Source organism: Hordeum vulgare, chromosome 5H (genome assembly GCF_904849725.1).
Source record: "Hordeum vulgare subsp. vulgare chromosome 5H, MorexV3_pseudomolecules_assembly, whole genome shotgun sequence".
NCBI lineage: Eukaryota > Viridiplantae > Streptophyta > Magnoliopsida > Poales > Poaceae > Hordeum > Hordeum vulgare.
Genome location: NC_058522.1, coordinates 541,113,460 through 541,139,743, shown reverse-complemented (window position 1 = coordinate 541,139,743; position 26,284 = coordinate 541,113,460). Strand labels below are relative to the sequence as shown.

Genomic DNA, 26,284 nt, shown 5'->3' with positions numbered 1-26,284 from the left:
CTTCCTTGGGTTAGTACCTTGGGGGTGTCTTGGGCATATGCAATCTTAGATTCTTGCTGCTCCTTATTCACCTCATATCAGTATCTCACCCAAAACTTTAAAAGTTCAATCACACAAAACTTACGAAACTTCATGAAATGGGTTAGTGTAATAAAGATAGATAATTCACTTAGGTACTGCCATGACAAGATTCATAATTGTTCTCAAATGATAACTATTGTATTCTATCATTTCCATAATTTATATCACTCAATATAAACTATAGAAACACTTAAAACAAGCAAACTATGCATGCAAAACAGATTCTATCGAAAACAGAACAATCTTCGAAGATCTGAGTGAACAACATACTTCCGTGACTCTAAAAATTCTGAAACATTAGAAAAACAAAGAGAATTTGTATACCAAAACTGTGTCAATATTTCATATTTTTTTAACGCTCGGGTAAAATCATAGAAATCCTGCACTAGACGTAAAAGTTCATGTTCTTGCACAGAATCAAACTAGCATGTATCCACAGTATCCCAAAGGCTTTACTTGGCACTGATACGTCTCCGTCGTATCTACTATTCCGAACTCTTTTGCCCTTGTTTTGGACTCTAATTTGCATGATTTGAATGGAACTAACCCGGACTGACGCTGTTTTCAGCAGAATTGCCATGGTGTTGTTTTTGTGCAGAAATAAAAGTTCTCGGAATGTCCTGAAAATTTACGAAGATTTTTTCTGGAATAAAAGAAAAATACCTACGCAAAGATCCACCGGAGGGGGCGTGCCAGTGGGCCACAAGCCCCTGGCCCGCGGCCACCCCCCTACACTGCGCCGTGAGGGCTTGTGGGGCCCACGTGGCACCACCGCCCCCAAACTCGGCTCCATATCTTCCGTCTCGCCCGGAAAAAAATCAGAGAGAAGGTTTCATCACGTTTTATGATACGGAGGCGCCGCCACCTCCTGTTGTTCATCTGGAGGGCAGATCTGGAGTCCGTTCGGGGCTCCGGAAAGGGTAAATCGTCGCCATCGTCATCATCAACCTTCCTCCATCGACAATTCCATGATGCTCTTCATCGTTCGTGAGTAATCTCATCGTAGGCTTGCTGGACGGTGATGAGTTGGATGAGATCTATCATGTAATCGAGTTAGTTTTGACGGGGATTGATCCCTAGTATCCACTATGTTCTAGATTGATGTTGCTACTACTTGGCTATGCTTAATGCTTGTCACTAGGGCCCGAGTGCCATGATTTTAGATCTGAACCTCTTATGTTGTCGCCAATATATGTGTGTTTTAGATCCTATCTTGCAAGTTGTAGTTACCTACTATGTGTTATGACCCGGCAACCCCGGAGTGACAATAGCCGAAACCACTCCCGGAGATGACCATAGTATGAGGAGTTCATGTATTCACCAAGTGTTAATGTGTTGGTCCAGTTCTTTATTAAAAGGAGAACCTTAATATCTCGTAGTTTCCATTAGGACCCCGCTGCCACGGGAGGGATGGACAATAGATGGCATGCAAGTTCTTTTCCCTAAGCACGTATGACTACATACGGAATACATGCCTACATTAGATTGACGAACGGGAGTTAGTTACTTATCTCTCCGTGTTATAGGTGTTACATGATGAATCACATCTGTCATACTCATCCATCACCGATCCACTTCCTACGAGTCTTTTACTATTGGTCCTTGCTATGTTACTTTGTCCTCGCTTGTCCCTTGCTACGAAAGGGATTGGGCCACTTTGCTGCTACTCCTGTCACTTTGCTACTACTGTTGCTACTGCTGTTACTCTGCTGCTGCTGCTGTTGCTGCTACTGCTGTTCCTTGCTACTTCGTTGTTACTTGTTGCAACATCCTTTTTCGACACTGTTGTCGGGGAAGAATAGTTACTCGCTCACGTGCAACCTACTGGCGCCATTGATACAAGAGTTAGGAATCGTCTGCCGTCAACACATAGTTTATGACACCGTTGCTATCATACTACTTTGCTACTGATACTTTGCTTGCAGACACTAATCTTTCAGGTGTGGTTGAATCTAACAAACTCAGCTGCTAATACTTGAGAATATTCTTTCGCTTCCCCTTTGGCGAACCAACAAATTTGGGTTGAATACTCTACCCTCGAAAACTGTTGCGATCCCCTACACTTGTGGGTTATCAAGACCTTTTTCTGGCGCTGTTGTCGGGGAGGCACAACTATATTCTCTGAGTCACTTGGGATTGACGTCTCCTGGTCACTACGAGGAATCTGATAGATCCAAGAACTAAAGTCTTGCCTTCCACTACGAGGACAGGTAAGGAACTGCCATCTAGCTCTGCACTTGATTCACCTTCCGTTATGAGTAAGTTTGCGATATCGCCTCTTGCTAGAAATCTTGATATGTCGCATGTGCTTGATGATGCTACTTCTGCTGCCCATGATGCTTATGATGATGTTATGCTTGATACTATGCCTGATGATGCTATGCTTGATACTATGCGTGATGATGCTATGCTTGATACTATGCCTGATGATGCTATGCTTGATACTATGCCTGATGATGCTATGCTTGATACTATGCCTGATGATGCTATGCCTGATACTGCTTTGCCACTAGGTGCCCTTGATGCACATATTGCTAGAGTTGCTGCTAGATGTGATGATACTTCTGAAACTGATGATACTATTGAAGTAGAACCTGCTACTATGCCTGTTATGTCTGATACACACTATGTTATGGAGGGAGAGATAGTTGAGGACTTTCTTGCGTGTAAGGATAGCTATGATGTTGAGAAACTATTGCACAAGTGGAAAGAAAAATCTCTGAACGCTAGGATGAAATACGACCCGAAGTTTGCCACTTCGCCTATCTTTGTGACCGATAAGGATTATGAATTCTCTGTCGACCCTGAGTTAATCACTCTGGTCGAATCTGATCCTTTTCACGGTTATGAGTCTGAAACGGTTGTAGCCCATCTTACCAAGCTGCACGATATAGCCACCCTATTCACTAGTGAGGAAAAGATCCGCCACTACTATATGCTCAAGCTGTTTCCTTTCTCGCTAAAGGATGATGCTAAGACCTGGTTCACTTCTCTTGCTCCTGGTTGTGTGCGTAGCCCCCAGGATATGGTCTACTACTTCTCTGAAAAATATTTGCCTGCCCATAAGAAGCAAGTTGCCTTGCAGGAAATATACAACTATGCTCAAGCTGAAGAAGAGAGTCTCCCACAAGCTTGGGGGAGGCTCATCCAGCTACTGAATGCTTTGCCTGATCACCCTCTTGAGAAGAATGAAATACTTGATATCTTCTATAATGGACTTACTGGTGCTTCTAAAGACCACCTAGATAGTTGTGCCAGTTGTGTTTTTAGGGAACAAACTATAGAACAAGCTGAGATCATATTGAATAATATCTTGTGCAATGAGAATGCTTGGACTATTCCCGAACCACCTCCTAAGCCAACTCTGAAGAAAAGAGGTATTATATTCCTCAGTCCTGAAGATATGCAAGAAACCAAGAAATCTATGCGAGAGAAAGGCATTAAATCTGAAGATGTCAAAAATCTACCACCTATCAAAGAGATCCATGGTCTCGATAACCCGATACAGGTAGTAGAAGTAAATTCTCTGCGTAGGTTTGATGAGAGTGATATTCCTTTTGATAAACCTGCTAGCCTATGCATGGATGAATTTGATAACTTTGTTGCCAAACAACAGAGTTTCAATGATTATGTTAGCAGACAATTGGAACAGAATGCTCGTATGCTTAGTCATTTAAGTGCTTGTGTAGACAGAAACGTCAATGATCTTAAGCTTCTAAGTAAACATGCCTCTATGGTTACTACTCAGGTAGAACAAGTACTTAAAGCTCAAAATGACTTGCTCAATGAGTTGAATGACAATTCTGTCAGAGTCGTCACTAGAGGCGGTAGAATGACCCAGGAACCTCTGTATCCTGTCATCCGAAGAGAATTGAACAAGATTCTCGAGAAGTTAGCACTGATGCACCTAGTCATCCTAGAAAGAAGAAGAAAGATGATAGGAACGTGCACGCTAGCAACCCTGTTGCTGCTACACCTGAGAGTCCAAACGATGTCTCTGTCTCTGATGTTGAAACACAATCTGGTGATGAACATAAGCCTAATGATAATATCAATAGTGATGTTCATGAAGATGCTCAACCTAGCAACGAAAAGGATGTGGGGATTGAACCTAATCTTGATAACCCACAGCCTAAGACTAAGAGATACGATAAGAATGACTTCACTGCTAGGAAGCATGGTAAAGAAAGGGAACCATGGGTTCAGAAACCTATGCCCTTTCCTCCCAAACCATCCAAGAAAAAGGATGATGAGGATTTTGAGCGCTTCGTTGAAATGATCAGACATGTCTTTCTGCAGATGCGTTTGACGGATATGCTCAAGATATCTCCGTATGCTAAGTACATTAAAGATATTGTGCCTAATAAGAGGAGGATACCTGATCTTGAGATCTCCGCCATGCTTGCCAATTACACTTTCAAGGGTGGAACTCCTAAGAAACTAGGTGATCCCGGTGTGCCCACTATACCTTGCTCCATTAAAGGCAACTACGTTAGAACTGCGTTATGCGACCTTGGAGCCAGTGTTATGCCTCTCTCTCTTTATCATAGACTTCAATTGGATAAGTTGACACCCACTTAAATCTCTCTGCAAATGGCCGACAAATCAACTGCTTTCCCTATCGGCATTTGCGAGGATGTGCCTGTTGTGGTTGCTAACACCACTATCTTAACAGACTTTGTTATCTTGGATATTCCCGAGGACGATGCCATGGCTGTCATCCTCGGAAGACCCTTTTTAAACACTGCAGGGGCTGTTATAGATTGCAACAAAGGAAATGTCACTTCCCATGTCAACGGTAATGGGCATACGGTGCACTTTCCGAAGAAACAATATCGAGTACATTGCATCAATGTTATCGAAAAAACTTCATCGATTCTTATTGGGAGCTTTGAATGCCCTATTCCTCGTGTCAAGATGAAGTATGATTTGCTTGTTGGCGAGATACACATCCCCATTGAGGTGGCCTAGTGACTATTCAAAAATTCTCCGTCTTCTTTTGCGATTCGAAAAGGTTTGTCGAGGAGACTTGATCAACCTCATTGGCGGATTTTCTTTCGATGACCATGAGATGGATAAATCAAGGAGTCACAAACCTGTGTTCCAAGCTTTCACTTTAGGTTGCTTAGAAGAAAAATGATAGATTTAGTTTAGTTTTCCCTATTTTCTGTTTTAGTGTCCGGTAGAAAAGTACTCCAAAAATAAAAGTTCTCCGAACGTCCCGAAAATCAAGTATGATTTTTTCTGGAATTTTTGAAAAATTCTGAGACAAAGAGCTTGTCTGGGGGCTGTAGCAGTGGGCCACAAGCCCTGACGGTGCGGGCACCCCCTGGCCGTGCCACTCAGGCTTGTGGGGCACACAGGCACCCCCTCCACTCATTCTTGCTCTCATCTGGTTATCCTACCTCCAGAAAAATCGTTTCGTAGCTCAAACCCGTGTTCTTGCTCCTCTTGCTGGGATTTTCGATCTCTTTGCTCAAATCACCGTTCTCCGAACTGTTTGGGGGAAATTACTCCTTGGTAAGTGACTCCTCCATTGGTCCAATTAGTTTTTGCTCTAGTGCCTTATACTCCGCGTATTTTTCCTGCCTTGGTGACCATGTTCTTGAGCTTTGCATGCTAATTCTAGCTGGTCCCAAGTAGTTTTGATGCATAATATGGTCTCTAGGCACTTGTGGGAGTAGTTGCTACTAGTTTAGTTGAGCCTTGTTCACTTTTCCTTAGGGTCACTAAAAATTTCAGAAATTTTCAGAGATAGAAAAAGGAAAAGATGAGGAGGTTCTTAAGAGGCTCTTCAAGCCGTGACCCCAAGGATGATGGGAGTGAGAAGAAGCCCAAGTATCTGGTCCCTCGAGTCGCAGAAGTTCGAGCGTGCGAGTGGCCAAGCGACGTGTTCTTACGCGCCGCTGTAATTTATGAGGACTTTTATCACTTGGTTGATAACGCAGGCCTTACCGCCTTCATTGAAGATAAGTGTCTGTAATACCTCCTCCTCACTAATATCTTCGTACAAAGCTTTAACTTCTATCCGAGGAAGAATCCTCCTATGGTTGAGTTCAAACTTTATGATATCCCCCAGCGCATGTCACTCCATGATTTTTGCAATGTTTACAAATTACCTTTTGTTGGGGATATTCATGAACCTCGTCCACGGGACTTGGAAGCTTTCATCGATACTATTGCCGTAGGAGAGGAGAGAGGAGTGTCTTGCGCTAGAGCTGCTAGCATTCATTTTCCCGTGCTTCGGTACTTCTCATTATTTGTGGGAAAATGTTTGATTGGTCATGGGAAAGTTGGGTCACTTAGTTCCCCAGATATTGCGGTCTTGCGCGAAGCCCTTTATAACGATAAAACTTATAACTTAGGCGCTATAGTAGCTCAATGGTTGAACCTGAACTGTTCTAAAGCCATTGTCTATGGAGGTATCTATGCTACTCGTCTTGCTAGACACTTTGAGATACCTATTTGACTAGACGAGGAAGAAGAGATTCTTCTTCCCGAGAAATATCTAGATTATGATAGCATGGTTCGCCATGACTTTCTTGATAGAGATGTAAACAGAAGGATGATTTATAACCTGGTATTCAGTGAGGGTACTCGTGAGACTATTACTTTGCCTGCTCCTTTTTTGTTCAATCTTCATGCAGGCAGGTACATTATTATGCCCTCGGGCATCTACGCATATTGGGGCTTAGCCCAACCACAGGTTCCCGTGCCCGAGCCACCAGTCGAGTACCAGACGCAGGTTTATTAGTGGGAGCTAGAGGAGCTCACACAGCAGTGGCATCCTCAGTCCACTCCGGAGTACCCCGGAGCTGGTTATTTCCCTCCTTGGGAGTAGACCAACTTAGGCCAAAAGGCTAAGCTTGGGGGAGTACGTGTTCTCACCGACTTTACATTCTTGCTTATGCTTTCACTTTGTTCGTCGGTGTTCACACTTTGCCACTGTATCATCCATGCTAGTTTATTTTCTTTTTCTCGTTTTCTTTTCGTGTGTCTGTCTAGTTTGAGAAAAACCCAAAAAGATTTTCTTTTTCTTCTTTTGCTTGTTGGGAGCTTTCCTGTGTAGATAGTTTTCTTTTTCTTTGGGTCAAGGTAGAAGATATTGGTTACAATGTTTAGTGGCTCTTGCACGCATACATGTTTAGCTATCAAGAGCCATATTACTTTGTCTTCTCCTTTGTGTTTGCCTGCAGATTCCAGCTTTAGTCCAATGCACGAGCACTCTTATTATTGTTCACATTGTTCGTTTGTGCAAGTGAAAGGCAATAATGACGATATATGATGAAGTGACTGAGCCTGGAAAAGCTGGTATGAACTCGATCTATTTTGTTTTTGTAAATATGACTAGCTCACTGTTCCTAGTTCAGCTTTGTTGTGAGAGAAACATGTTTGCAATGACAACTTAGAGATCATAGTTGCTTATGCCATGCTTACTTAGCTAGGAGCTTATAATGGTTTGCCTTGGTTGCCAACATGAATGTTGAGATGACTATGATGTAGTATGATAGGATGGTATCCTCCTTTGAATGTTTCAAGTGGCTTGACTTGGCGCATGTTCACGCATGTAGTTGAAACAAAATCAACATAGCCTCTATGATGTTCATGTTCATGGTGATTTATGTCCTACTCATGCTTGCACTCAATGTTAGTTACTCTCAATGCATTTTGATGACTGTTGTCGCTCTCTAGTTGGTCGCTTCCCAGTCTTTTGCTAGCCTTCACTTGTACTAAGCGGGAATACTGCTTGTGCATCCACCTCCATAAACCCAAAGTTGTTCCATATGAGTCCACCATACCTACCTATGTGCGGTATCTACCTGCCGTTCCAAGTAAATTTGCATGTGCCACTCTCTAAATCTTCAAGAAATAATCTGTTTTGCATGCCCGAACCGCTCATGTGGTGATAGGGGGCTATTGGTATCTTCCATGCTAGGCATGTTATCCTCGATATGTGTTTATTCACTATCATTCACGAGAAAGGGGTCGGTAATTGGAATTCCCAGTTCCATGCTCAAATCGAAAAGATAATTGCAAACAAAACTCCCCCAGGATTGATGTTGGTATGGACGGTACCCGAGGATTCGGCTAGCCATGGAGTGTGATTGATTGGTGGTGGGGGAGTCACAACTTTACTTTTCTGTTTGGGAACTGCATATAGCATGTTTAGCGTGGAAGATGTTGAGAACTCTTAGTCATTGCGTTGACAATGAAATCATGCCACCCAAAATTATTATCTCTGTTTTCAAAGCTTGAGCTCTGGCACCTCTGCAAATCAATGCTTCCCTCTGCGAAGGGCCTGTTTATTTATGTTCCTGTTGAGTCATCCTCCTCTTACAAAAGCACCAATTAGAGAGCACCTCTGTCATTTTTATGCTTTGCTTTTAACTGTGTTGAGTATGACTATGACTGGATCTTCATTGCCATGAATTACAATGTTTAGTCAGCCCTTGGTCTTTTAAGGTGCTCTGCATTTATGTTTTGCGGTCTCAGAAAGAGTTAGCGAGATACCATCTATTCGTACTGCTTCATGTTGTTTTGATTGAAGTGTTGACATTTGAGACTTACTATTATTTGCTCGCTAGTTGATTATGCCATTGATATGAGTTTACCGTGAGACCTAGATGTCATTTGCTTATGTGGTTTGCTTGTGATGTTGCTGAAATTCTGGTTATGAGTTAGACATAGTTGCAACAACAAGATCAAACAGAGTTCGTCAAAGTTTTTCTTTTTGTCTCTCTCAGTTTGTCAACTGAGTTGCTTGAGGACAAGCAAGGCTTTAAGCTTGGGGAGTTGATACGTCTCCGTCGTATCTACTTTTCCGAACTCTTTTGCCCTTGTTTTGGACTCTAATTTGCATGATTTGAATGGAACTAACCCGGACTGACGTTGTTTTCAGCAGAATTGCCATGGTGTTGTTTTTGTGCAGAAATAAAAGTTCTCGAAATGTCCTAAAAATTTACGGAGATTTTTTCTGGAATAAAAGAAAAATATCTGCACAAAGATCCACCGGAGGGGGCGTGCCAGTGGGCCACAAGCCCACAGGCCACGGCCACCCCCTAGGTCGCGCCGTGCAGGCTTGTGGGGCCCACGTGGCACCACCACCCCCAATCTCAACTCTATATCTTCTGTTTCGCCTGGAAAAAATCACAGAGAAGGTTTCATCACATTTTGCGATACGGAGGCGCCGCCATATCCTGTTCTTCATCTGGAGGGCAGATCTGGAGTCCGTTTCGGGCTCCGGAGAGGGGAAATCGTCGCCATCGTCATCATCAACCTTTCTCCATCGAAAATTCCATGATGCTCTTCATCGTTCGTGAGTAATCTCATGTAGGCTTGCTGGACGGTGATGAGTTGGATGAGATATATCATGTAATCGAGTTAGTTCTTGACGGGTATTGATCCCTAGTATCCACTATGTTCTAGATTGATGTTGCTACTACTTGGTTATGCGTAATGCTTGTCACTAGGGCCCGAGTGTCATGATTTCAGATCTGAACCTATTATGTTGTCGCCAATATATGTGTGTTTTAGATCCTATCTTGCAAGTTGTAGTCACCTACTATGTGTTATGACCCGGCAACCCCGGAGTGACAATAGCCGGAACCACTCCCGGAGATGACCATAGCATGAGGAGTTCATGTATTCACCGCGTGTTAATGCATTGGTTCGATTCTTTATTAAAAGGAGAACCTTAATATCCCGTAGTTTCCATTAGGACCCCGCTGCCATGGGAGGGATGGACAATAGATGTCATGCAAGTTCTTTTCCCTAAGCACGTATGACTACATACGGAATACATGCCTACATTAGATTGATGAACGGGAACTAGTTACATATCTCTCCGTGTTATAGCTGTTACATGATGACTCACATCTGTCACACTCACCCATCACGGATCCACTGCCTACGAGTCTTTTACTACTGGTCCTCGCTACGTTACTTTGCCTAGGCTTGTCCCTTGCTACAAAAGGGATTGGGCCACTTTGCTGTTGCTGTCACTACTGTTGTTACTTGTTACTTTGCTGCTGCTGCTACTGCTGTTCCTTACTACTCCGCTGTTACTTGCTGCAAGACTTTGTTGGCACCATTGCCGGTCTAGGTAAGCGGCACTTACATCCTGTCAGCAAGGCTTTTACTGGCGCCATTGATACAACAGTTAGGAATAGTCTGCCTTGTCAACAGATCATTTCTGGCACCGTTGTTATCATACTACCTTGCTACTGATACTTTGCTTGCAGACACTAATCTTTCAGGTGTGGTTGAATCTGACACGTTCATCTGCTAATACTTGATAATATTCTTTCGCTTCCCCTCGTGCGAACCAACAAATTTGGGTTGAATACTCTACCCTCGAAAACTGTTGCGATCCCATACGCTTGTGGGACATCAATATCTTAATGGTAGAATTCGCAAGATGCAAATTAAGGGAACAATCTTTACGTATAGTTGAAACACTAGCACCAAGGTCACGCAAAGAATTACATTCATATTATTTAAGCTTAATTTTAATAGTAGGTTCACATTCATCATGCAATTTTCTAAGTATAGGAACTTCTAGTTAATGTTTCACCTCATGAGCTTTTATCATCGTTTCTATGATATGTTTGGTAAAACCTTTATTTTGTTCATAAGCATTGGGTGAGATTATTATTGATCGCAACAAGGAAATACATTCTACTAAAGAACAACTCTCATAATTAAAGTCCTTGTAATCCAAAATAGTGGGCACATCACTAGTTAAAGTTTTGACCTGTCCAAACCAACCTTTTCCATTTTTATCATCAAGATCATCACTCTCCAAACAAATGGGACACCTTCTAGCTAAATTTGACTCATCTCCAGTCCCTTTATCATGAATTTAAAGATTAGTAAATAAAGATTCAATAGGATAAACACCAATAATTTTAATATCTTCATCATGATTACGTTAAAAACCGGATGGAAGAGCTTTTACTACGAATTCTCGTTTAGCTATCAACCTAGCATTTCTCTCATTGCTTTCATTAATATAGACTTTGATACATTTAATGGACTCATTAATATCATGCTAGGGTGGATTTTTTATTTATTTTTAAGAGTTTCCACATCATGAGCAATCCTATCCATATTTCTAGCCATATCGTCAACTGTATGTAGTTTTTATTTTTAAGAGCTGCCACATCATGAGCAATCATATCCATGCTTGGGTGGAAAACCTAGCTAAGGTATACCTTTGCCTCACACATTCCACTTGAGCTTGTTGATGACGTTAATGGTTGCCTCAAGTTGGAATCCTTTTCTTAACCACAATCACTTGGTGAAGATATTTGAATTGCTTCTCATATTGCAAAATGAGAAGCTTTCTCTTAAGCACATCTTCACATGTACATAACCACGGTGTGGACCGCAAGCTTCAAAGCATATAACCTCCGGCTTCTCATCTTGCACTTAGACTCCCCAAACTCGATAACCATCACCACTTGATGTCATCCTCACATAGGCCACTCGAAATCTTTATGTGGATACAAGCCCATGAGAAACACCTAACCCACATAGGCATAGCAAACACATAGCAGGGGTTAGTGCATAAAACACAATTCACAGTTACTTACCATACAACTAGATCACTTCATCCCACGTGGTACATTGTTTGCCCTTGTGTGTTGACTATCTAGCTAGATACAATCTTTGAGCTTCATCTTGGTCAACCGACATCTTTACTTCAAGCTCTATATTGGTTTCTTAGAAGCCATAATGACCTCTTCATTTTATTTCATTTCTTCAAGACTAGATCACCAAAGACTCTTTCATGACCATATCAAATTTCACCATGAACATCATATTGGTCATCGATTCCTCTTCTAAATGCCCCATCACAAACTCTTGAGAAGCACAATAAATTCTTCACTCTAGTTGCTTACTTCAAGACATGATCAACTAAAACCCAATACATGAGCTCATCATGATCTTCTCTTGATACCATAGCTTGAATTCTTCTCTTTAGTTATACTCTCAAGAACTTAATCCCTATAAGCCCAAATGTGTCAACCTTTGAGTTCCTCCAATCAACTCCACCTTGAACATATTTATTTAGACATTGAAATCAAACTTGATGGATTCATTAGAAACATCCAAAGACCAACTACTATCCTCACTAGGCAAGATACCACGAGAGTTAAACCATAGGCCCCGTCGGCACGAGGTCAGATAAACCGTGCGCACGGGGTATCCAGAGAGTTTAACGCTCGACCTCGTGTGCACATGGGTCAAGAATCCCGTGCTCATGAGGTGTCTAGAGATATTTAACTAGACCCCGTAGGCACGACCCCTCGACCCCGTGTGCATCGGGTAAGCAGAGAGGATACCACGAGGACTTCTTTGAGAGGCTTCTAATGGAACTCTTCACACAGAAATCGAACATGCTTCATGCATCACTATGGAACATTTGTTCATATAATATACAATTCCATTGATGCTCCATAGGAATTGTCATTCAATACCAAAGCTTAAGAGCAAATCTTCATCTTTAAGGCAATCATCCTTAAGGCACCACCTATGTACTATACCTTCAAATATATCTCACTGGAAGCAATAGATCATATAGATTGTCATTACTTACCAAAGTCACACTTAGAGACTATATGCCACTACTACATATCCGTAGGGGGGAGGTGGCACGATGGTGTCCACTTAGCACTAGCGCAGGGCCATTGTTCCCATGCTACTACTACGCCTTACTTGTAGCGCATGATTTGAACCTACACTACTACTAAGTAGCGGTAGCGCTAGTCAGATAGGCAGCGCCACTACTAAGTGGTTACCTATAGGGGTTTTCCTAGTAGTGCAAGTGCTCACAACCCCAACCACTTAAGCCAAATTGTACGCCTCCATTTTATCGCGACCATCAGATCTTGATCCAACGCCCAACCTTGCGCTCGAGCTCTTTCTCTCTCCTATCTATCTATGTCAATGACAACGAGACCCGCATGTCAGCTTTGTCTTTGTCCCTGAACGCTTGCACGACACACGCGCACTCACTCGACGTGCATGACATAGATCTGCACAAAACGAAGGCATACAACGACCTCCACAAAGAAGGTACATTTCTCAGGAAATGTTAGATCAATGAAGATCGGAAAAAACAACAGGAAAAGCGTTCAGTGGGGAGATGGTGGGCGAGAAGGAATGGAAAAAGTGTCCATCGTAAAGTCCATCTGGATGGTGGGCGAGAAGGAATGGAAAAAGTGTCCATCGTAAAGTCCATCTGGATCCATGCCCTGGTTGCCGTGCCGACTTCTAGGATGCGTGTGATAGCATAACAAGGCATTATAAAGGACGACTAGAGAAATGGATCACGAGTCCAGTCGGATTCATGCCTTGGCTCCCATGACGGCTTTCTAGGATGCGTGTGATACCATTGCAAGGCATTAGAAAGGACGGCTAGTAAAATAGATCCACCGGCTAGTCCAACCGAACATGTCGTGACTGCTATGTCAGCTTTTAGGATGTGTGTGATACCATAGCAAGGCATTAAAAAGATGGTTGAAAAAATATTTCATCCATTTAAGGACAAAGTAGCAAAGTTGGGAAACAACTGTCGATCCCATGTGTCGCCCCTCCTCGTAGCATACTGTTGCTAATATAACCTGGCCCTTTAGGGGCAGAGCCGCTTCTCCTCCTCGTGACCACCTTATCGGTTTTTTCTCCCTCACACCACTACACCCTCCTCTCCTCAATGGCGAATCTGTCGCCGTCCCTCGCCACCACCCCCTCCTTTGATGCACCCTCCCCGCCCCCGTTCCTGCCTCCACCCGGGTGGTCGACCGCGGTGCCGGCCGTCGACGGGAGGGACTGGAATATGGTGTCTGCAGAGCAGCTCGCGATCGACATCTGCGACCCAGAACTGCGTGAGAAAGCCCTCTTCGAGCTCTTCAAGGTCTCTTCCCCCCCCCCCCCCCGGCCTCCTCCCTCCCACCGAATTTTTTTGCACTTCTATGCACTTCTCTCTAGCCCTCCCCGTCGAGGAATTTTTTGCATTTATAGCTCTGTGGTGGGTATTTAAGGATCGGATTTACGGTGAGGGAATCAGGGGTCTTGTATGAGTTGTGTGGTGGTTGGTAAAGATGCGATCTTGGTGATGCAATGTTGTGTTTAGGCAAAATTAGATTGGGGACCTTGGTGATCTATCTGATGCGAGCTGTTGTGCGGTTATGTAGGTAAATCTGCTCACCCGGTGATCTAGGTTTTAGGGTATAGATCAATGCATGCCCGTCTTCCCCTCCTACTCCTTGTTTCATGTTTGGTATGGAAATTGTGTTTTCTGATCCCCCCTCCCCGATGGCGATTCAATGACTAGCTGGCGGTATGTTGGGTAATTCAATGCAATTCTGTCTGCTCATATCTGGAGCATGACGAGAATGAAGTCCATGCATGCACACACATAAAAAACGTGCATCGTTTCTCTCCCTTTTTATATCGCTTCACACCTTTGCATGCCTGGTGACAGGTGGAACAATCAATCATCCTTTATCCGTCAACCCTAAATACTCAACCATCTTATACACGTCAACTCCGAATACCTTGCTTGCCATGTACTCCCTCCGTCCCAATTTAATACAAAATTGAGTTATTTTCAAGTCATTAATTTTGGAATGGGGAAGTATGTACTTGGTGAGAAGGACGTTTTGACGGGGCATATTCTTTTGCATATTGGCATTTCTTCTATCTCAAGTACTCTTTCTGTTCACTTCTGTAAGACCTTTTAGACAGGGACGTACGTTAGTTCTTGTTCGTAGTTGGATGCATATGCCCCACACATATGTAGGTTCAAGAGATACAGCTCAACACACCACAATGAACAAGGCACGCATGAACAAGCACGAATCCATCGATGCGGACAATGTTTGTTTCGTGTGAGACAATAAGCTTCACGAAGCGTGAGGTCGACGGAGCCCCGCAAAACAACAGAGATAGCGTTAGGTGGCTGAGCTGGTGCGCCGAGGAAGGAAGGAGTGGGACAAGCGCCCACCGGCGAGTCCGGCCGGATTCAGGCGTGGCCGCCATGGCGGCTTCCGGGGCGCGTGTGACGCCATGGCAGCAAGGCGCCGAGGAGGACGGCCATGGAAAATGTGTCATCCCCGTTTGAAGACAAGCAGCAAAGTTGGGAAACCGCCGCCGATTCCCTGTCCTGCCCCTCCTCGTAGCATACCGCTTCTGGTATAACCTCTGCCCCCTCTCCTCCTCCTCCTCCCGACCGCCTCCTCAGTTTTTGCTCCCTCCCTCACGCCACTGCCCCCTCCGCTCCCCGTCCTCAATGGCGAATCTGCCGCCGTCCCTCGCCGCCGGGCCCTCCTTCGGGGCGCCCTCGCCGCCCCCGCTCCCGCCCTCGTCCGGCTCGTCGGCCGCGCCGCCGCCCGCCGGGGGCAGGGACCGGAAGATGGTGTCCGCGGAGCAGCTCGTGCTCGACCTCTGCGACCCGGAGCTGCGCGAGAACGCCCTCCTCGAGCTCTCCAAGGTCGCCTCCTCCTCCCGCCCCCCACCCTCCCCGCCGCGGAGGACCCAACCCCCTCTAGCTCTCCCCGTTTAGGAAAAATTCGCGCTTGTAGCTGTCTGGTGGATGTTTAAGGGTTGGATTTGTGGTGGCGAATCGGGGGATCTGTGTGTGCCGTGTGGTGGCTGGTAAAGCTGCGACCTTGGTGATGCAATGTTGTGCCTAGGCGGAAGTAGATTGGGGACCCTGATGATCTATCTGATGTCAGCTTCAGGGCAGTTCTCCATGGGTAAATCGGCTCACGTGGTGATCTAGGTTCTAGGGTACAGATCAGTGCGCGCCCGTCTTTCCCTGTTATCGTTGGTCCATGCTTGTTATGGAAATGTTGCTCTCCTATCTCCCCAGGGCGATTCCATGACTAGCTTGTGGTGTTGGGTAATTCAGTCCAACTCTGCCTGCTCATGTCTGCAGTATGACGAGAATTGGGTGATTTTGTGCAGTCCCTTAGTTTGTTGTAGACTTGTAGATGTGTAGCGAAAGCAAGTAGGGTTTGGTACGTGATCTTTGTAGCTTTTATTATGATATACTCCCTCCGTAAACTGATATAAGAGCGTTTATAGATCACTAAAATAGTGATATAAATGCTCTTATATTAGTTTACAGAGGGAGCACTCTTTAAACATGTGATATGCTGTACTTGTTATTAGCATCCGTAGCGGGAACGGTTGCCGGTCTCTGTTGGACACACTCGGATGGCAGTTTCGCTGTGTGCATCGGATAGCTGTATTCATTTTTGTTCTGCTTGCTCTGATTAAAATGGAAAGTACTGCTGTTTTCTTATAATATGTTGTTCTGTTAGGATCGAATACGACAAGACACGTGCCCATTTCTGTTATAGTACCCCTGAATAAAATGGAAAATACTGCGGTTATTATATACAATATCCTGTGGAAACCAGGGAGCCTTTGGTTACTGGGTGTGTCCGATGGGAGATGGTAGCTCAGGTTATCTTCAACCAATATGGATGGCGGCATGCTAATAGGATTGAACCTTAGTCGTGTATATCCGAGGGATATAGTCGGTATTGGCGTTATGATCGCCGTGTAACTCCTTTTTTTGTTTTTTCATTTGGATTCTCGGACTACTTTGTATTTGGTTCAGACTATTTCTTTCTTAATAAAATGGCTGTATGCATCACTCGATGCAGAGGCCGGGGCGACGCCTCCTTTTCGAAAAAAAGGAGTGAATACCACAAGAAGAAGTGCATTTTTGTTAATAGCCCCTGCTTCCTGATGTATCTGTTTCTTGGTAAAAGTGAACTTTCAATGAATATTTTTGAGCTGGAGCAGACTGCAAGGTCTGTATTCGGCTGTGCACATTTAATTATAGTATCTGGTGGAGATACCCTGTTCAAGGACAGGGGGTTGTGTAAACTTTGCGAAATCCTGTCCTGTTGATGAGTTTGCAAACTTATCAGGGTTGTTAAGAAATCTAAACAGTTTATGAACTATATAGGAAGACATTTATATGTTAGGAACAGCATGTTCTACTTCTGCAGATTATCTAGATAAGTGATGAAGTTTAGTAGGTATTTCTTTTCTGTCACTTCTTTATCTACCAAAAGTGCGAACCCATGGTATGAGCCACTAATGCAAGCATCATCATTCTTTTCTTACTAAAACATCAACTTTCCAAAGACAATATCCCAAACTGAACAGTTGATATATTGAACTACTTCTACTTTAACATTTGAAGTATGGCTACAAATTTGGGATGCAGGAGGTGAAAATTCATTGTCTAATCTGTTTCTCAGTTTTCTTCTTTCAGAAGCGAGAGATTTTTCAAGATCTTGCTCCACTCCTGTGGCACTCCTTTGGCACCATTGCTGCACTGCTCCAGGTAGGTTACAGTTATTGCACAGTTCTAAATTCAGTCACAATGGCAAGAGTAAATATGCACTTGGTGGAATTCTTGTTATTTAAGTTAGGGTGGTTGTGCATGTTATTGATTCTTTCAATATGAAATTTATTGATGGTTCTGTGCATTTTCCTTATTCAGTCTATCTTGCTATTTTGAAAATCTATGCAGGAGATTGTGTCAATCTACCCTTCACTTTCACCTCCTACTTTATCGCCAGTTGCATCAAACCGTGTCTGCAATGCACTTGCACTTCTTCAGGTATGCTTTTATTTTTGAAAGAAAGGAAACCCTCACTCTTGGTGGGCCTTGTGGCGAATTGAGAATACTACTGCTTTCGTATCATACTTGCTTGTCATCTGCCCCTCAGTTTCATCTTACTTTTGTTTTTCAATTGCAGTGTGTTGCTTCACACCCTGAGACCAGGATCCCATTCTTGAATGGTATTGAGCGCGACTGTTTCTATGCCAAGTCTTAAATATTTTCATTGTTTATTGTTGAAAATCTTTCCTCATCTGTTCTGACTTTACCAAATAAGTAAATCTTAATTAGCAGTGGTTAACAAATGAGTCTTCTTCCTTTTCCTTTGCAGCTCACATCCCACTGTACCTGTACCCGTTCCTGAATACTACCAGCAAGACAAGACCTTTTGAGTACTTGAGGCTTACCAGCTTGGGTGTTATTGGTGCTCTTGTGAAGGTAATTTAAAACTTGATATTTGTGCAAACTAGGAATGGATGGTACATATAGATTTTTGCTTTAAATGGAGAGAGGGTTGAACCAAAGGGGAAAACAGTGATGGGCAGTGGCTGTATTTTTTTTAGACTATATCTGGTTCTTTTGGTATTCTCATTCCAGTAATCCAGTCATTTTAATCAAATGGACTGGTTGGGATTTGGACCCCAGGAATCCCAACAAGAATTGATATTTTTGAACCGAACGGGCTAATGATTTGTTAGAAATTTTTCTAGTGTTTCGTATTTTGGATATCCGATTTGCATATCAGAAGAATATTTTCATCGCTTTGTTTGCAGGTTGATGATTCTGAAGTTATTGGATTTCTGCTTCAAACTGAAATAATCCCTCTATGTCTCCGTACTATGGAGATGGGCAGTGAACTTTCCAAAACAGTATGAACTCAACCCCTTTTACAAATCTAAATCTAATGATCATCTAGTTCTGGATCTATGTTTTGTACCCTTTGGCAATGCACTGGCATGGTTAATTAATCTTATGTGAAATTTGCATGGTGCAACACTGAAATCATGCTGCAATCTAGGGTATGAATTGCTATGATTATATGTGGTAGCTGCCTTCTGTAGTTTGCATCATCCTTTATCTTATCTTACTGGAATATTTTATCTTTAACATTTTTATTAGTATTTAGTTTACCTTAGTGGTAACTAATAAATAAGGATGTGGATGTCAAGAAACTCAGGAAACTCAAACTGGTTGTTAAGCCATGATGTACTTAAAGCTTCCATAGATAGCTTTTCACTGGACTGTTAGATCTCTTTACTCTGAGATCTGTAGCAAGTGCACCAGTCTCACTAACTCCGCCGAGGTTACTGTTACTTGCAGGTGGCCACCTTTATTGTTCAAAAGATTCTGCTTGATGACATTGGGCTGCGCTACATCTGCGCGACTGCTGAGCGTTTCTTTGCTGTGGCCACTGTTTTAGCGCAGATGGTCCAGGCGCTTGCTGAGCAGCCATCTGCAAGGTTACTGAAGCACATAATCCGCTGCTACCTCAGGCTGACAGAGAACCAGAGGTTGGTGCCGCCATCTGTCGAAAAAGCACAGCTCGTAGGTAGAACTGCCAGTTCCTAAACATCTCTACGTGATGTTATGCAGGGCTTGCGCCGCGCTCAACAGCTGCCTCCCCACCGTGCTGAAGGACGGGACATTCAACAGCTTCCTTCATGTGCGTTCCCTGACTCATGTTTTTTCCCTAGCTAGCTAGACAATCTTGGAATCGATATCTGCACTGGCACAGTTGGGATCGTTTACTGACGCTTGCTTCTTTCCCATGGACATAGGATGATAACGTGACGAGGCGGTGGCTCCAGCAGCTGCTGAGCAACATGTCGATCGCCGGCATGGGCGGGGGAAGCTCTCACGCTGGCATGGGCGGAGGAGGCTCTCTCGGAGGCATGGGCGGAGGAGGCTCTCTCGGAGGCATGGGCGGGGGAGGTTCCCTTGGTGGCATGGGCGGAGGAGGCTCTCTCGGAGGCATGGGCGGCGGGGGCTCTCTTGGAGGCATGGGCGGAGGAGGCTCTCTTGGCGGCATGGGCGGGGGAGGCTCTCTCGGCGGTGGCATGGGCGGCGGGGGCTCTCTCGGCGGTGGCATGGGCGGCGGGGGCTCTCTCGGCGGCATGGGTGGAGGAGGCCCTCACGGGGGCCTCGACCACCTCATGGGGCTATGAGCAAGCGAGCGAAGCTGTGTCTGCAGGCTGTGTGAGAGCCTGAACCATGTGTCTGTCTGTCTGTTGTAGATGTAGTAGCGGAAAGAAACTCCCGTGCTGTTTGTAGTTGTTTGTGTTGTCGAAAAAGGAAGAACAGAGTCGTCTGTCTGTCGGTCCGTGTGCCCTTTGTGGGAAGAAGAAAGAAGAAGAAGAAGAAGATAGTAGTGGCCTGGTGTCTAGATGTTTTGGTGGTGCTTTGGGTTTTGCTGGACTGCATGTAAAAAGACAAATAAACCGGCGCAGAAGCTCTCCCTGCTCTGCTCTTTGGCAAGTGTTCCAAAGGATGAAGAGGGACAGCAAGTTATAAAACTGAAACATGGCAGTTTTACAGTATGAGCCTGTGCTTGTGCTTGGAGCGTAGTTTTTCTTTTGCAGGTGACGCTGAACCTGTATGGTGTGATGGTGTCATATGCCAATGCCAGGAGAGATGACTTGGGCGGATCCCTGTGCAAGCTGTGCTCCGGCTGGGAAGTAGTAGTACCCAGGTATGTTGAGTTGGTGAAAATGGATTGGCAGAGTGGGCGGATGCCCAGGACCGAAAGTGATGTTCTCGGAGCATCTTCAACAGATGATGTAAAACTGATGACCTAAGACTTCCAAGCTTTAAACACGGTCATTGCATATTTCCATATTTCAGACTATGAAATGTTCAAACTTGGAAATGAATTCAAACTTAAAAAAGATAAATTGACTGCGAACGATTCGTCCTCACTATCGAACTCAGCATCAGAGTCATCAACCTCGGAGTCGACGTTCTTCCAAACATTCCTGGAACGAGTCGTCCTCACTATCAAACTCAGCACAAAAATTTACAGACACGTCATCTGTTGGAGCATTGTTTTTAGGCAAAAGTATGCCTTAAAAGGTACTCCCTCCATTCAAAAATACTTATCGGGTAAATGGATACAAATAGATGTATTTAGAATTAAAATACATCTAGATATATTAATTCTTATGACAAGTATTTTTGGACGAAGGGAGTAGTATTTTTGGCACGATGCCCGTTATGCATAATGTGTTGGGATGGATGCTCTTATCACGAGCCCGCATGCAGCCTGATGAACAGTGAAATATGAAAAATGGCATTCCCTCATTTTCAAATAAATTGACGCATCCTTTACATTGTATGAAGGTTACGTCAATTAATTTAGATTGGAGGGAGTAAGAAGGATTTTATATTTTTCTTTGAATTGTAGGCAAAAACTTTGTGGGTGTTTTACCAGGGTGTAAATTACTTTTTTGTGATGGAATGACAGTGTTAAAGTCCTCGATAAAAAAGGAAACCAAACAGATCAGAGGCGGAGGGCAATATTTTATGAAGTCTTAAGGAAAGATTTTTTTATGCAAATCGAAAGATTCAATACACATTACAAACAAAAAACCAAATACATTGAAAATGTAGGCATGTTTCAATAGGACAACAACCTAAAACATACCGTTAATGAAGTTTTCAATGACGTCTAGAAGACCCAGGCAATGGCAATGCCCACCATCATTCTGAAATCTTCCTTAATTTTACCAAGATCAATACTTTTGAAGATCTCTTGCTCAATATAAGAAACCATCAAGTCCTTAAGCCAACCATCTGTCATCTTGTTGCGCAACTCAGTATTGATGATTTTCATTGATGAGAAGGCCCTTTCAACTGTTGTTGTCGCTACCGGTAGTAGCAATGCCAACTCAATGAGGCGATAAACAATAGGAAACACGACCTGCCTTTCAAGTTCAGCCTTCATTTTAGTTAGGCTTGCAATATCATGACAAGATGTACAATCTTCAATTCTTTTCGTATGGATAATGAATAGATCAAGATTATCTTTTATATGTTCACGTTCATAATTAGAGAAGTCATCATGATAAATCTCTATGAGCTTAGCAAGCTTATTCAGGTTGAACCTAGAAAAGGAGTTTTTTTGGGTTAAGACAATATCAAAGAAATCATTACATTATAATAATCACAGCTTTGTAAGGAGTTTCTTGGATTTGCTGGTCCCTTCCCCTTCTTTTCCATCTTAGAGCCCGAACAACCGCTGGAGCTTGATGCCGCCTTCGCTGGAGCCACCGCTCGAGCAATGTGTGACGTGCGTGCGTGTGCCAGCGGCCTTTTTGCACGTTTTCTCGCTGCACTCGACGTGCATGCATGTGCCAATGGCCTCTTTGCATGTTTTCTTGCTGCACTCGACATGCTTGCGTGTGCCAACGACCTCTTTTCATTTTTGTCTGGAATCAAGGTATGGCGGCTGCCATACCTTGCTCACCGGGGGTCGCCTCAAACGAAACAGATACTCCAATATATATATTTTTCAAGCATCAATGTTTTTTTTGTCTCGTTCTCCACGAATGTCATTCCACCATGAACTCTTACACGCAAGCGGCGATGTTCATTCAAAAATAATAATCATTTCCGGATATTGTTTACTTTTATAATACTTTTTATTGTTCAATCGATTGAATACGAACATTCTCGTGCGGTTCTGCCCCGTGACTCCCCTGTCCCCCATTCCCCTACGGACTAGTTTTTGAGGGCGGCCAAAAGTATACCTGGCATTACTCAGGCCGGACCGGGTCAAAAAAAGCCCGACGCTAAAAACCCAGGCCCAAGCCCGGGCCGGCCCGGCCGTCAAGCCTAAATTTTAGGCCCAAGCCCGACCGAATCAGAAAAAGCCCGACTAGGCCCGGTCCGACGGGGGCGTAATTTTATTTTTCATAGACCCAAGCCCGACCGGAATTAACCATCAGACTCAAACTTTCCAACCTGAACCCGACCCGATGAGACAAATAGGCCCGACCCGGTCCGGGATTTTCGGGCCGGCCCTGGTACGCAGGAGGTACGCAGGCAGTCACACGAGCACAGCTGTGCGGATTCATGCGTGCACCTGACCTGACCCGAGCGCTGAGGCAGGTTGCACGTCTGACTTTGGCAAGTGAGATAGAGGCAAGATGGCCCTTGGACGCCGCCACCAGGCCATTTCAAGCGGCGCTCCAAGTCGAAGCAGCCAGCCAAAGCCAAGTAGCCACGCAACACCCTCTGCGAGACCTGCCTAATCTAATCACACCTCCATCGATTTTATAATAATCTAAATAACAAATCAACGATCCAGAAAAAGCTAAGCGAGTTTAGCGGCCGATGATTTGATCTGAGTAGCCGTCGCCGTCACCAACCCCCAGCAGCAGCAGCGGACGTCGCCGTCCCTTCCGTCGCCTCAAGGGCTCAGGAGCTCGCTCCTCCGGCTCCGATCCAACCCCTATAAACCCGCCGCCCCACTCCCCCCACCTTCCCCCAGATCAAAACCCCTCCTCCCCCCCCTCCCCTTCCTCGAACCATCCGTCCGTCGGCCATGGCCACCGCCGCTGCGTCCCAGGTACGTCCGCGCCGCATCCATATCCCGTCAGGCTCCTGCTCGGCGGCTGCTGACTTTTTCTTTTTTACCCCTCTCTGCAGGTGGCTTTCTCCGCGCCCGTCGCCGGCTCGGACCGCGCCGTCAGGAGCTCCGGAATCAAGGTGATGGTGATTGAATCGTGTGTTACTGCGCTCTTAGATGGTACTAGTACAATTGGCAGATTGGTTCGAGCAGGGAGCAGTTTTAGGCAGATTCGATAGCGCTAGCTGCAACAGTGGCTTACTTCTTACTACTAATACTATACATCTGGATTGCAGAGATATATATGTCTTACCAACAGACGCGCATAGTAGTAGCATTACATTCAGTCATACTAGTACTTCAGGATTGCTTTGCTATCCTGTGCATCCTCAGCTCACAGCCTTGTCAGACTGTGCTCACAGCACACTATGCTAATTTCCACCTTTGGTCATGCTTCAGGGCACCAACACTATGCTAATTTCCACCTTTGGTTACGCTTCAGGGCACCAACAGTCTCAGCTTCGGCAACAAGTCATGGATCGGCACCGCATTGGCGTGCGACGGCAAGGCCGCGCTGCAACAGAGGCATGTCTGCAGGGCCGTCCAGCAGTCGAGCAAGAGCAAGGTCTCCGTCGCGCCCCTCGACCTGGAGAGCGCCAAGGAGCCGCCGCTCAACACCTACAAGCCCAAGGGCCCTTACACGGCCACCATCGTCTCGGTTGAGCGGGCGGTAGGGCCAAACGCTCCGGGGGAGACATGCCACGTCGTCATCGACCATGGTGGTAATGTGCCGTACTGGGAGGGGCAGAGCTATGGGATCATTCCTCCGGTGAGCGTCTAGTCCTTTCCAGCATTCTCTGTTTCTTCCTCCGTCTGTCTTACTGAATGCTGAACAAGGGAGTCTTGGCAAGTTATGCTGTACTTTAATTATGTCCATATTTATAGACATCGATTTGAGTATGCTGCTTGACGCTTTTTATAGGAGAATTGCTTTAGATTAACTCAAGTATCAAATATATGTTCACTACATTTGCTTTCGTCCATATTTTCACCATCCATAATCATCGCTCACTTAACCTTGTGTGTGTCTGCCAGGGAGAGAACCCAAAGAAGCCTGGAAACCCACAGAATGTCCGTCTGTATTCAATTGCATCTACTAGGTATGGGGATTCGTTTGATGGAAAGACGGCTAGTTTATGTGTTCGCCGTGCAGTTTATTATGATCCTGAAACTGGCAAGGAGGACCCCTCGAAGAATGGTGTCTGCAGTAATTTCTTATGCAACTCAAAGCCTGGGGACAAGATTCAGCTGACAGGTCAGTTAATTTCTTTTAGTTGATGGATGTAAAGGCTTTCCTGTGTGTTAGCAGTGTTATATGACTGCCTCTAACTCTAAAAGGACTAAGTTTTCTCGGTTAAATTTTCCTAAAGTTCATTTGCGTGAAACCATCTATTTCTGAATCCTTAGGCAAAAAGGGCGTTAGTACATAGGAGTAGTATATACACATCGCGTAGGATGTCAATTAAGAAGTAGCAGGGAGTAACCATTCTTCCAAAACATTAAGAAAGAGGGGAGTTTTTCACAGTGCCACTGGTTTTACAGTGTACATTCTGACTAAGATCTACTCCCTCCGTTCCTAAATATAAGTCTTTTTAGAGATTCCACTACGGACTACATACGGAGCAAAATAAGTCAATCTCCGTATGTACTCCGTAGTGGAATCTTTAAAAAGAGTTATATTTAGGAATGGACGGAGTACTTCTTATGCACTAGCCAGACAAATAACAAATTCTATGTATCCAAGAGCCTCTTACAGTATGGCTACCGCTGACACTAATATGGCTATCTTCTTTCTGTCCTGCTGCCAACTAGATCTATTCTACCAGTTTTGTTGTACTTGTTACTTTTTTGGATAAAAATCTAATTTTGCGTATAAGAAATGTCCTTTCAACAATGTTCTGCTTCCTGTACCGTGATACAAACCCAACATGTATGCACATACTATTTCCTGTAGAATTCTGTATACTCATAGTAGTTCTTCTAAAGTCTATCCATCTCACTCTCATTTCTTTCTGACCCCAGGACCCTCTGGCAAAATAATGCTTCTACCTGAGAGCGATCCAAATGCAACCCATATCATGATTGCCACTGGCACTGGTGTTGCTCCCTACCGCGGGTACCTGCGCCGCATGTTCATGGAAGATGTCCCAAATTACAGATTTGGTGGCCTGGCTTGGCTCTTCCTTGGTGTGGCTAATTCGGACAGCCTTCTCTATGACGAAGAGTTCACAAGCTACCTTAAGCAGTATCCAGACAATTTCAGGTTACTGACCTCTTCCATCTGCATACCCTGCTTCTGTTATTATCCCAAACGGCATTTTGTTATTGACCTACATGCTTCTGTCATTGTAGAATATTATTTATATTGGGCATGCCACCACTTTAATAAACTACTTAAGTAGAATATAATTGTGTCTGTTGAATCTGTAGGTTTGACAAAGCACTAAGTAGGGAGCAGAAGAACAAGAGTGGTGGCAAGATGTACGTTCAGGACAAGATTGAAGAGTACAGCGACGAGATTTTCAAGCTTTTGGATGGAGGCGCACACATCTACTTCTGTGGTTTGAAAGGAATGATGCCAGGGATTCAGGATACGCTCAAGAAGGTGGCAGAGCAGAGAGGGGAGAGCTGGGATCAGAAACTATCGCAGCTCAAGAAGAACAAGCAATGGCACGTTGAGGTTTACTAGGATGGCAATTGTTCAGCTATCTATAATTCGCTCTGCTATGAGACAATGTCAGGAAAAGGCAGAACACACACATGGGATGATTCTTGTGATGGTGTAAAATTACCAAACATTATTTTTGAGAGGATCATAAGACTTTCCATGTAATTCATAAGCTTCTGCATCTCATGATGCGTGAAATGAAGCATGTAACCTTTGTTCTTATAATTCCTTGGGGTGTTTTGTCTGAAGCCGAATTTAA

At 44.4% G+C, this 26,284-nt stretch overlaps 2 protein-coding genes across 4 annotated transcripts; both read left to right on the top strand.

The window, feature by feature from the left end:
- Positions 1-13,668: 13,668 nt before the first annotated feature.
- On the top strand, positions 13,669-20,268 carry LOC123452562 (CCR4-NOT transcription complex subunit 9-like). 3 transcript variants are annotated; one of them, XM_045129229.1, is made up of 9 exons: positions 13,669-13,999; positions 17,381-17,452; positions 17,642-17,731; positions 17,871-17,913; positions 18,063-18,169; positions 18,505-18,600; positions 19,052-19,242; positions 19,325-19,394; positions 19,510-20,268. In XM_045129229.1, exons 1-9 carry the CDS (start codon positions 13,799-13,801, stop codon positions 19,894-19,896), a joined length of 1,257 nt encoding a protein of 418 aa, XP_044985164.1. In that variant the 5' UTR covers positions 13,669-13,798; the 3' UTR covers positions 19,897-20,268. The 3 variants fall into 3 exon arrangements, with proteins under 3 accessions (XP_044985164.1, XP_044985165.1, XP_044985166.1); XM_045129230.1 differs by lacking the exon at positions 13,669-13,999 and adding an exon at positions 15,027-15,577; XM_045129231.1 differs by lacking the exon at positions 13,669-13,999 and adding an exon at positions 15,031-15,279.
- Positions 20,269-23,153: 2,885 nt separating this feature from the next.
- On the top strand, positions 23,154-26,273 carry LOC123452561 (ferredoxin--NADP reductase, root isozyme, chloroplastic). The gene is made up of 6 exons (XM_045129228.1): positions 23,154-23,297; positions 23,378-23,437; positions 23,800-24,126; positions 24,393-24,612; positions 25,380-25,620; positions 25,788-26,273. The coding sequence occupies exons 1-6, from the start codon at positions 23,274-23,276 to the stop codon at positions 26,044-26,046; spliced, it is 1,131 nt and encodes a 376-aa protein (XP_044985163.1). The 5' UTR covers positions 23,154-23,273; the 3' UTR covers positions 26,047-26,273.
- The last annotated feature ends 11 nt before the right edge of the window (positions 26,274-26,284 follow it).

Bases quoted from the DNA above. Each gene is read 5' to 3' on its own strand.
- LOC123452562 (XM_045129229.1), top strand. From the start codon at position 13,799: ATGGCGAATCTGTCGCCGTCCCTCGCCACCACCCCCTCCTTTGATGCA. The intron at 14,000-17,380 runs GTCTCTTCCCCC...TTCTTCTTTCAG, and splicing joins CCCTCTTCGAGCTCTTCAAG to AAGCGAGAGATTTTTCAAGA. The intron at 18,170-18,504 runs GTAATTTAAAAC...CTTTGTTTGCAG, and splicing joins TTATTGGTGCTCTTGTGAAG to GTTGATGATTCTGAAGTTAT.
- LOC123452561 (XM_045129228.1), top strand. From the start codon at position 23,274: ATGGCCACCGCCGCTGCGTCCCAG. The intron at 23,298-23,377 runs GTACGTCCGCGC...CCCTCTCTGCAG, and splicing joins CCACCGCCGCTGCGTCCCAG to GTGGCTTTCTCCGCGCCCGT. The intron at 23,438-23,799 runs GTGATGGTGATT...GTTACGCTTCAG, and splicing joins TCAGGAGCTCCGGAATCAAG to GGCACCAACAGTCTCAGCTT.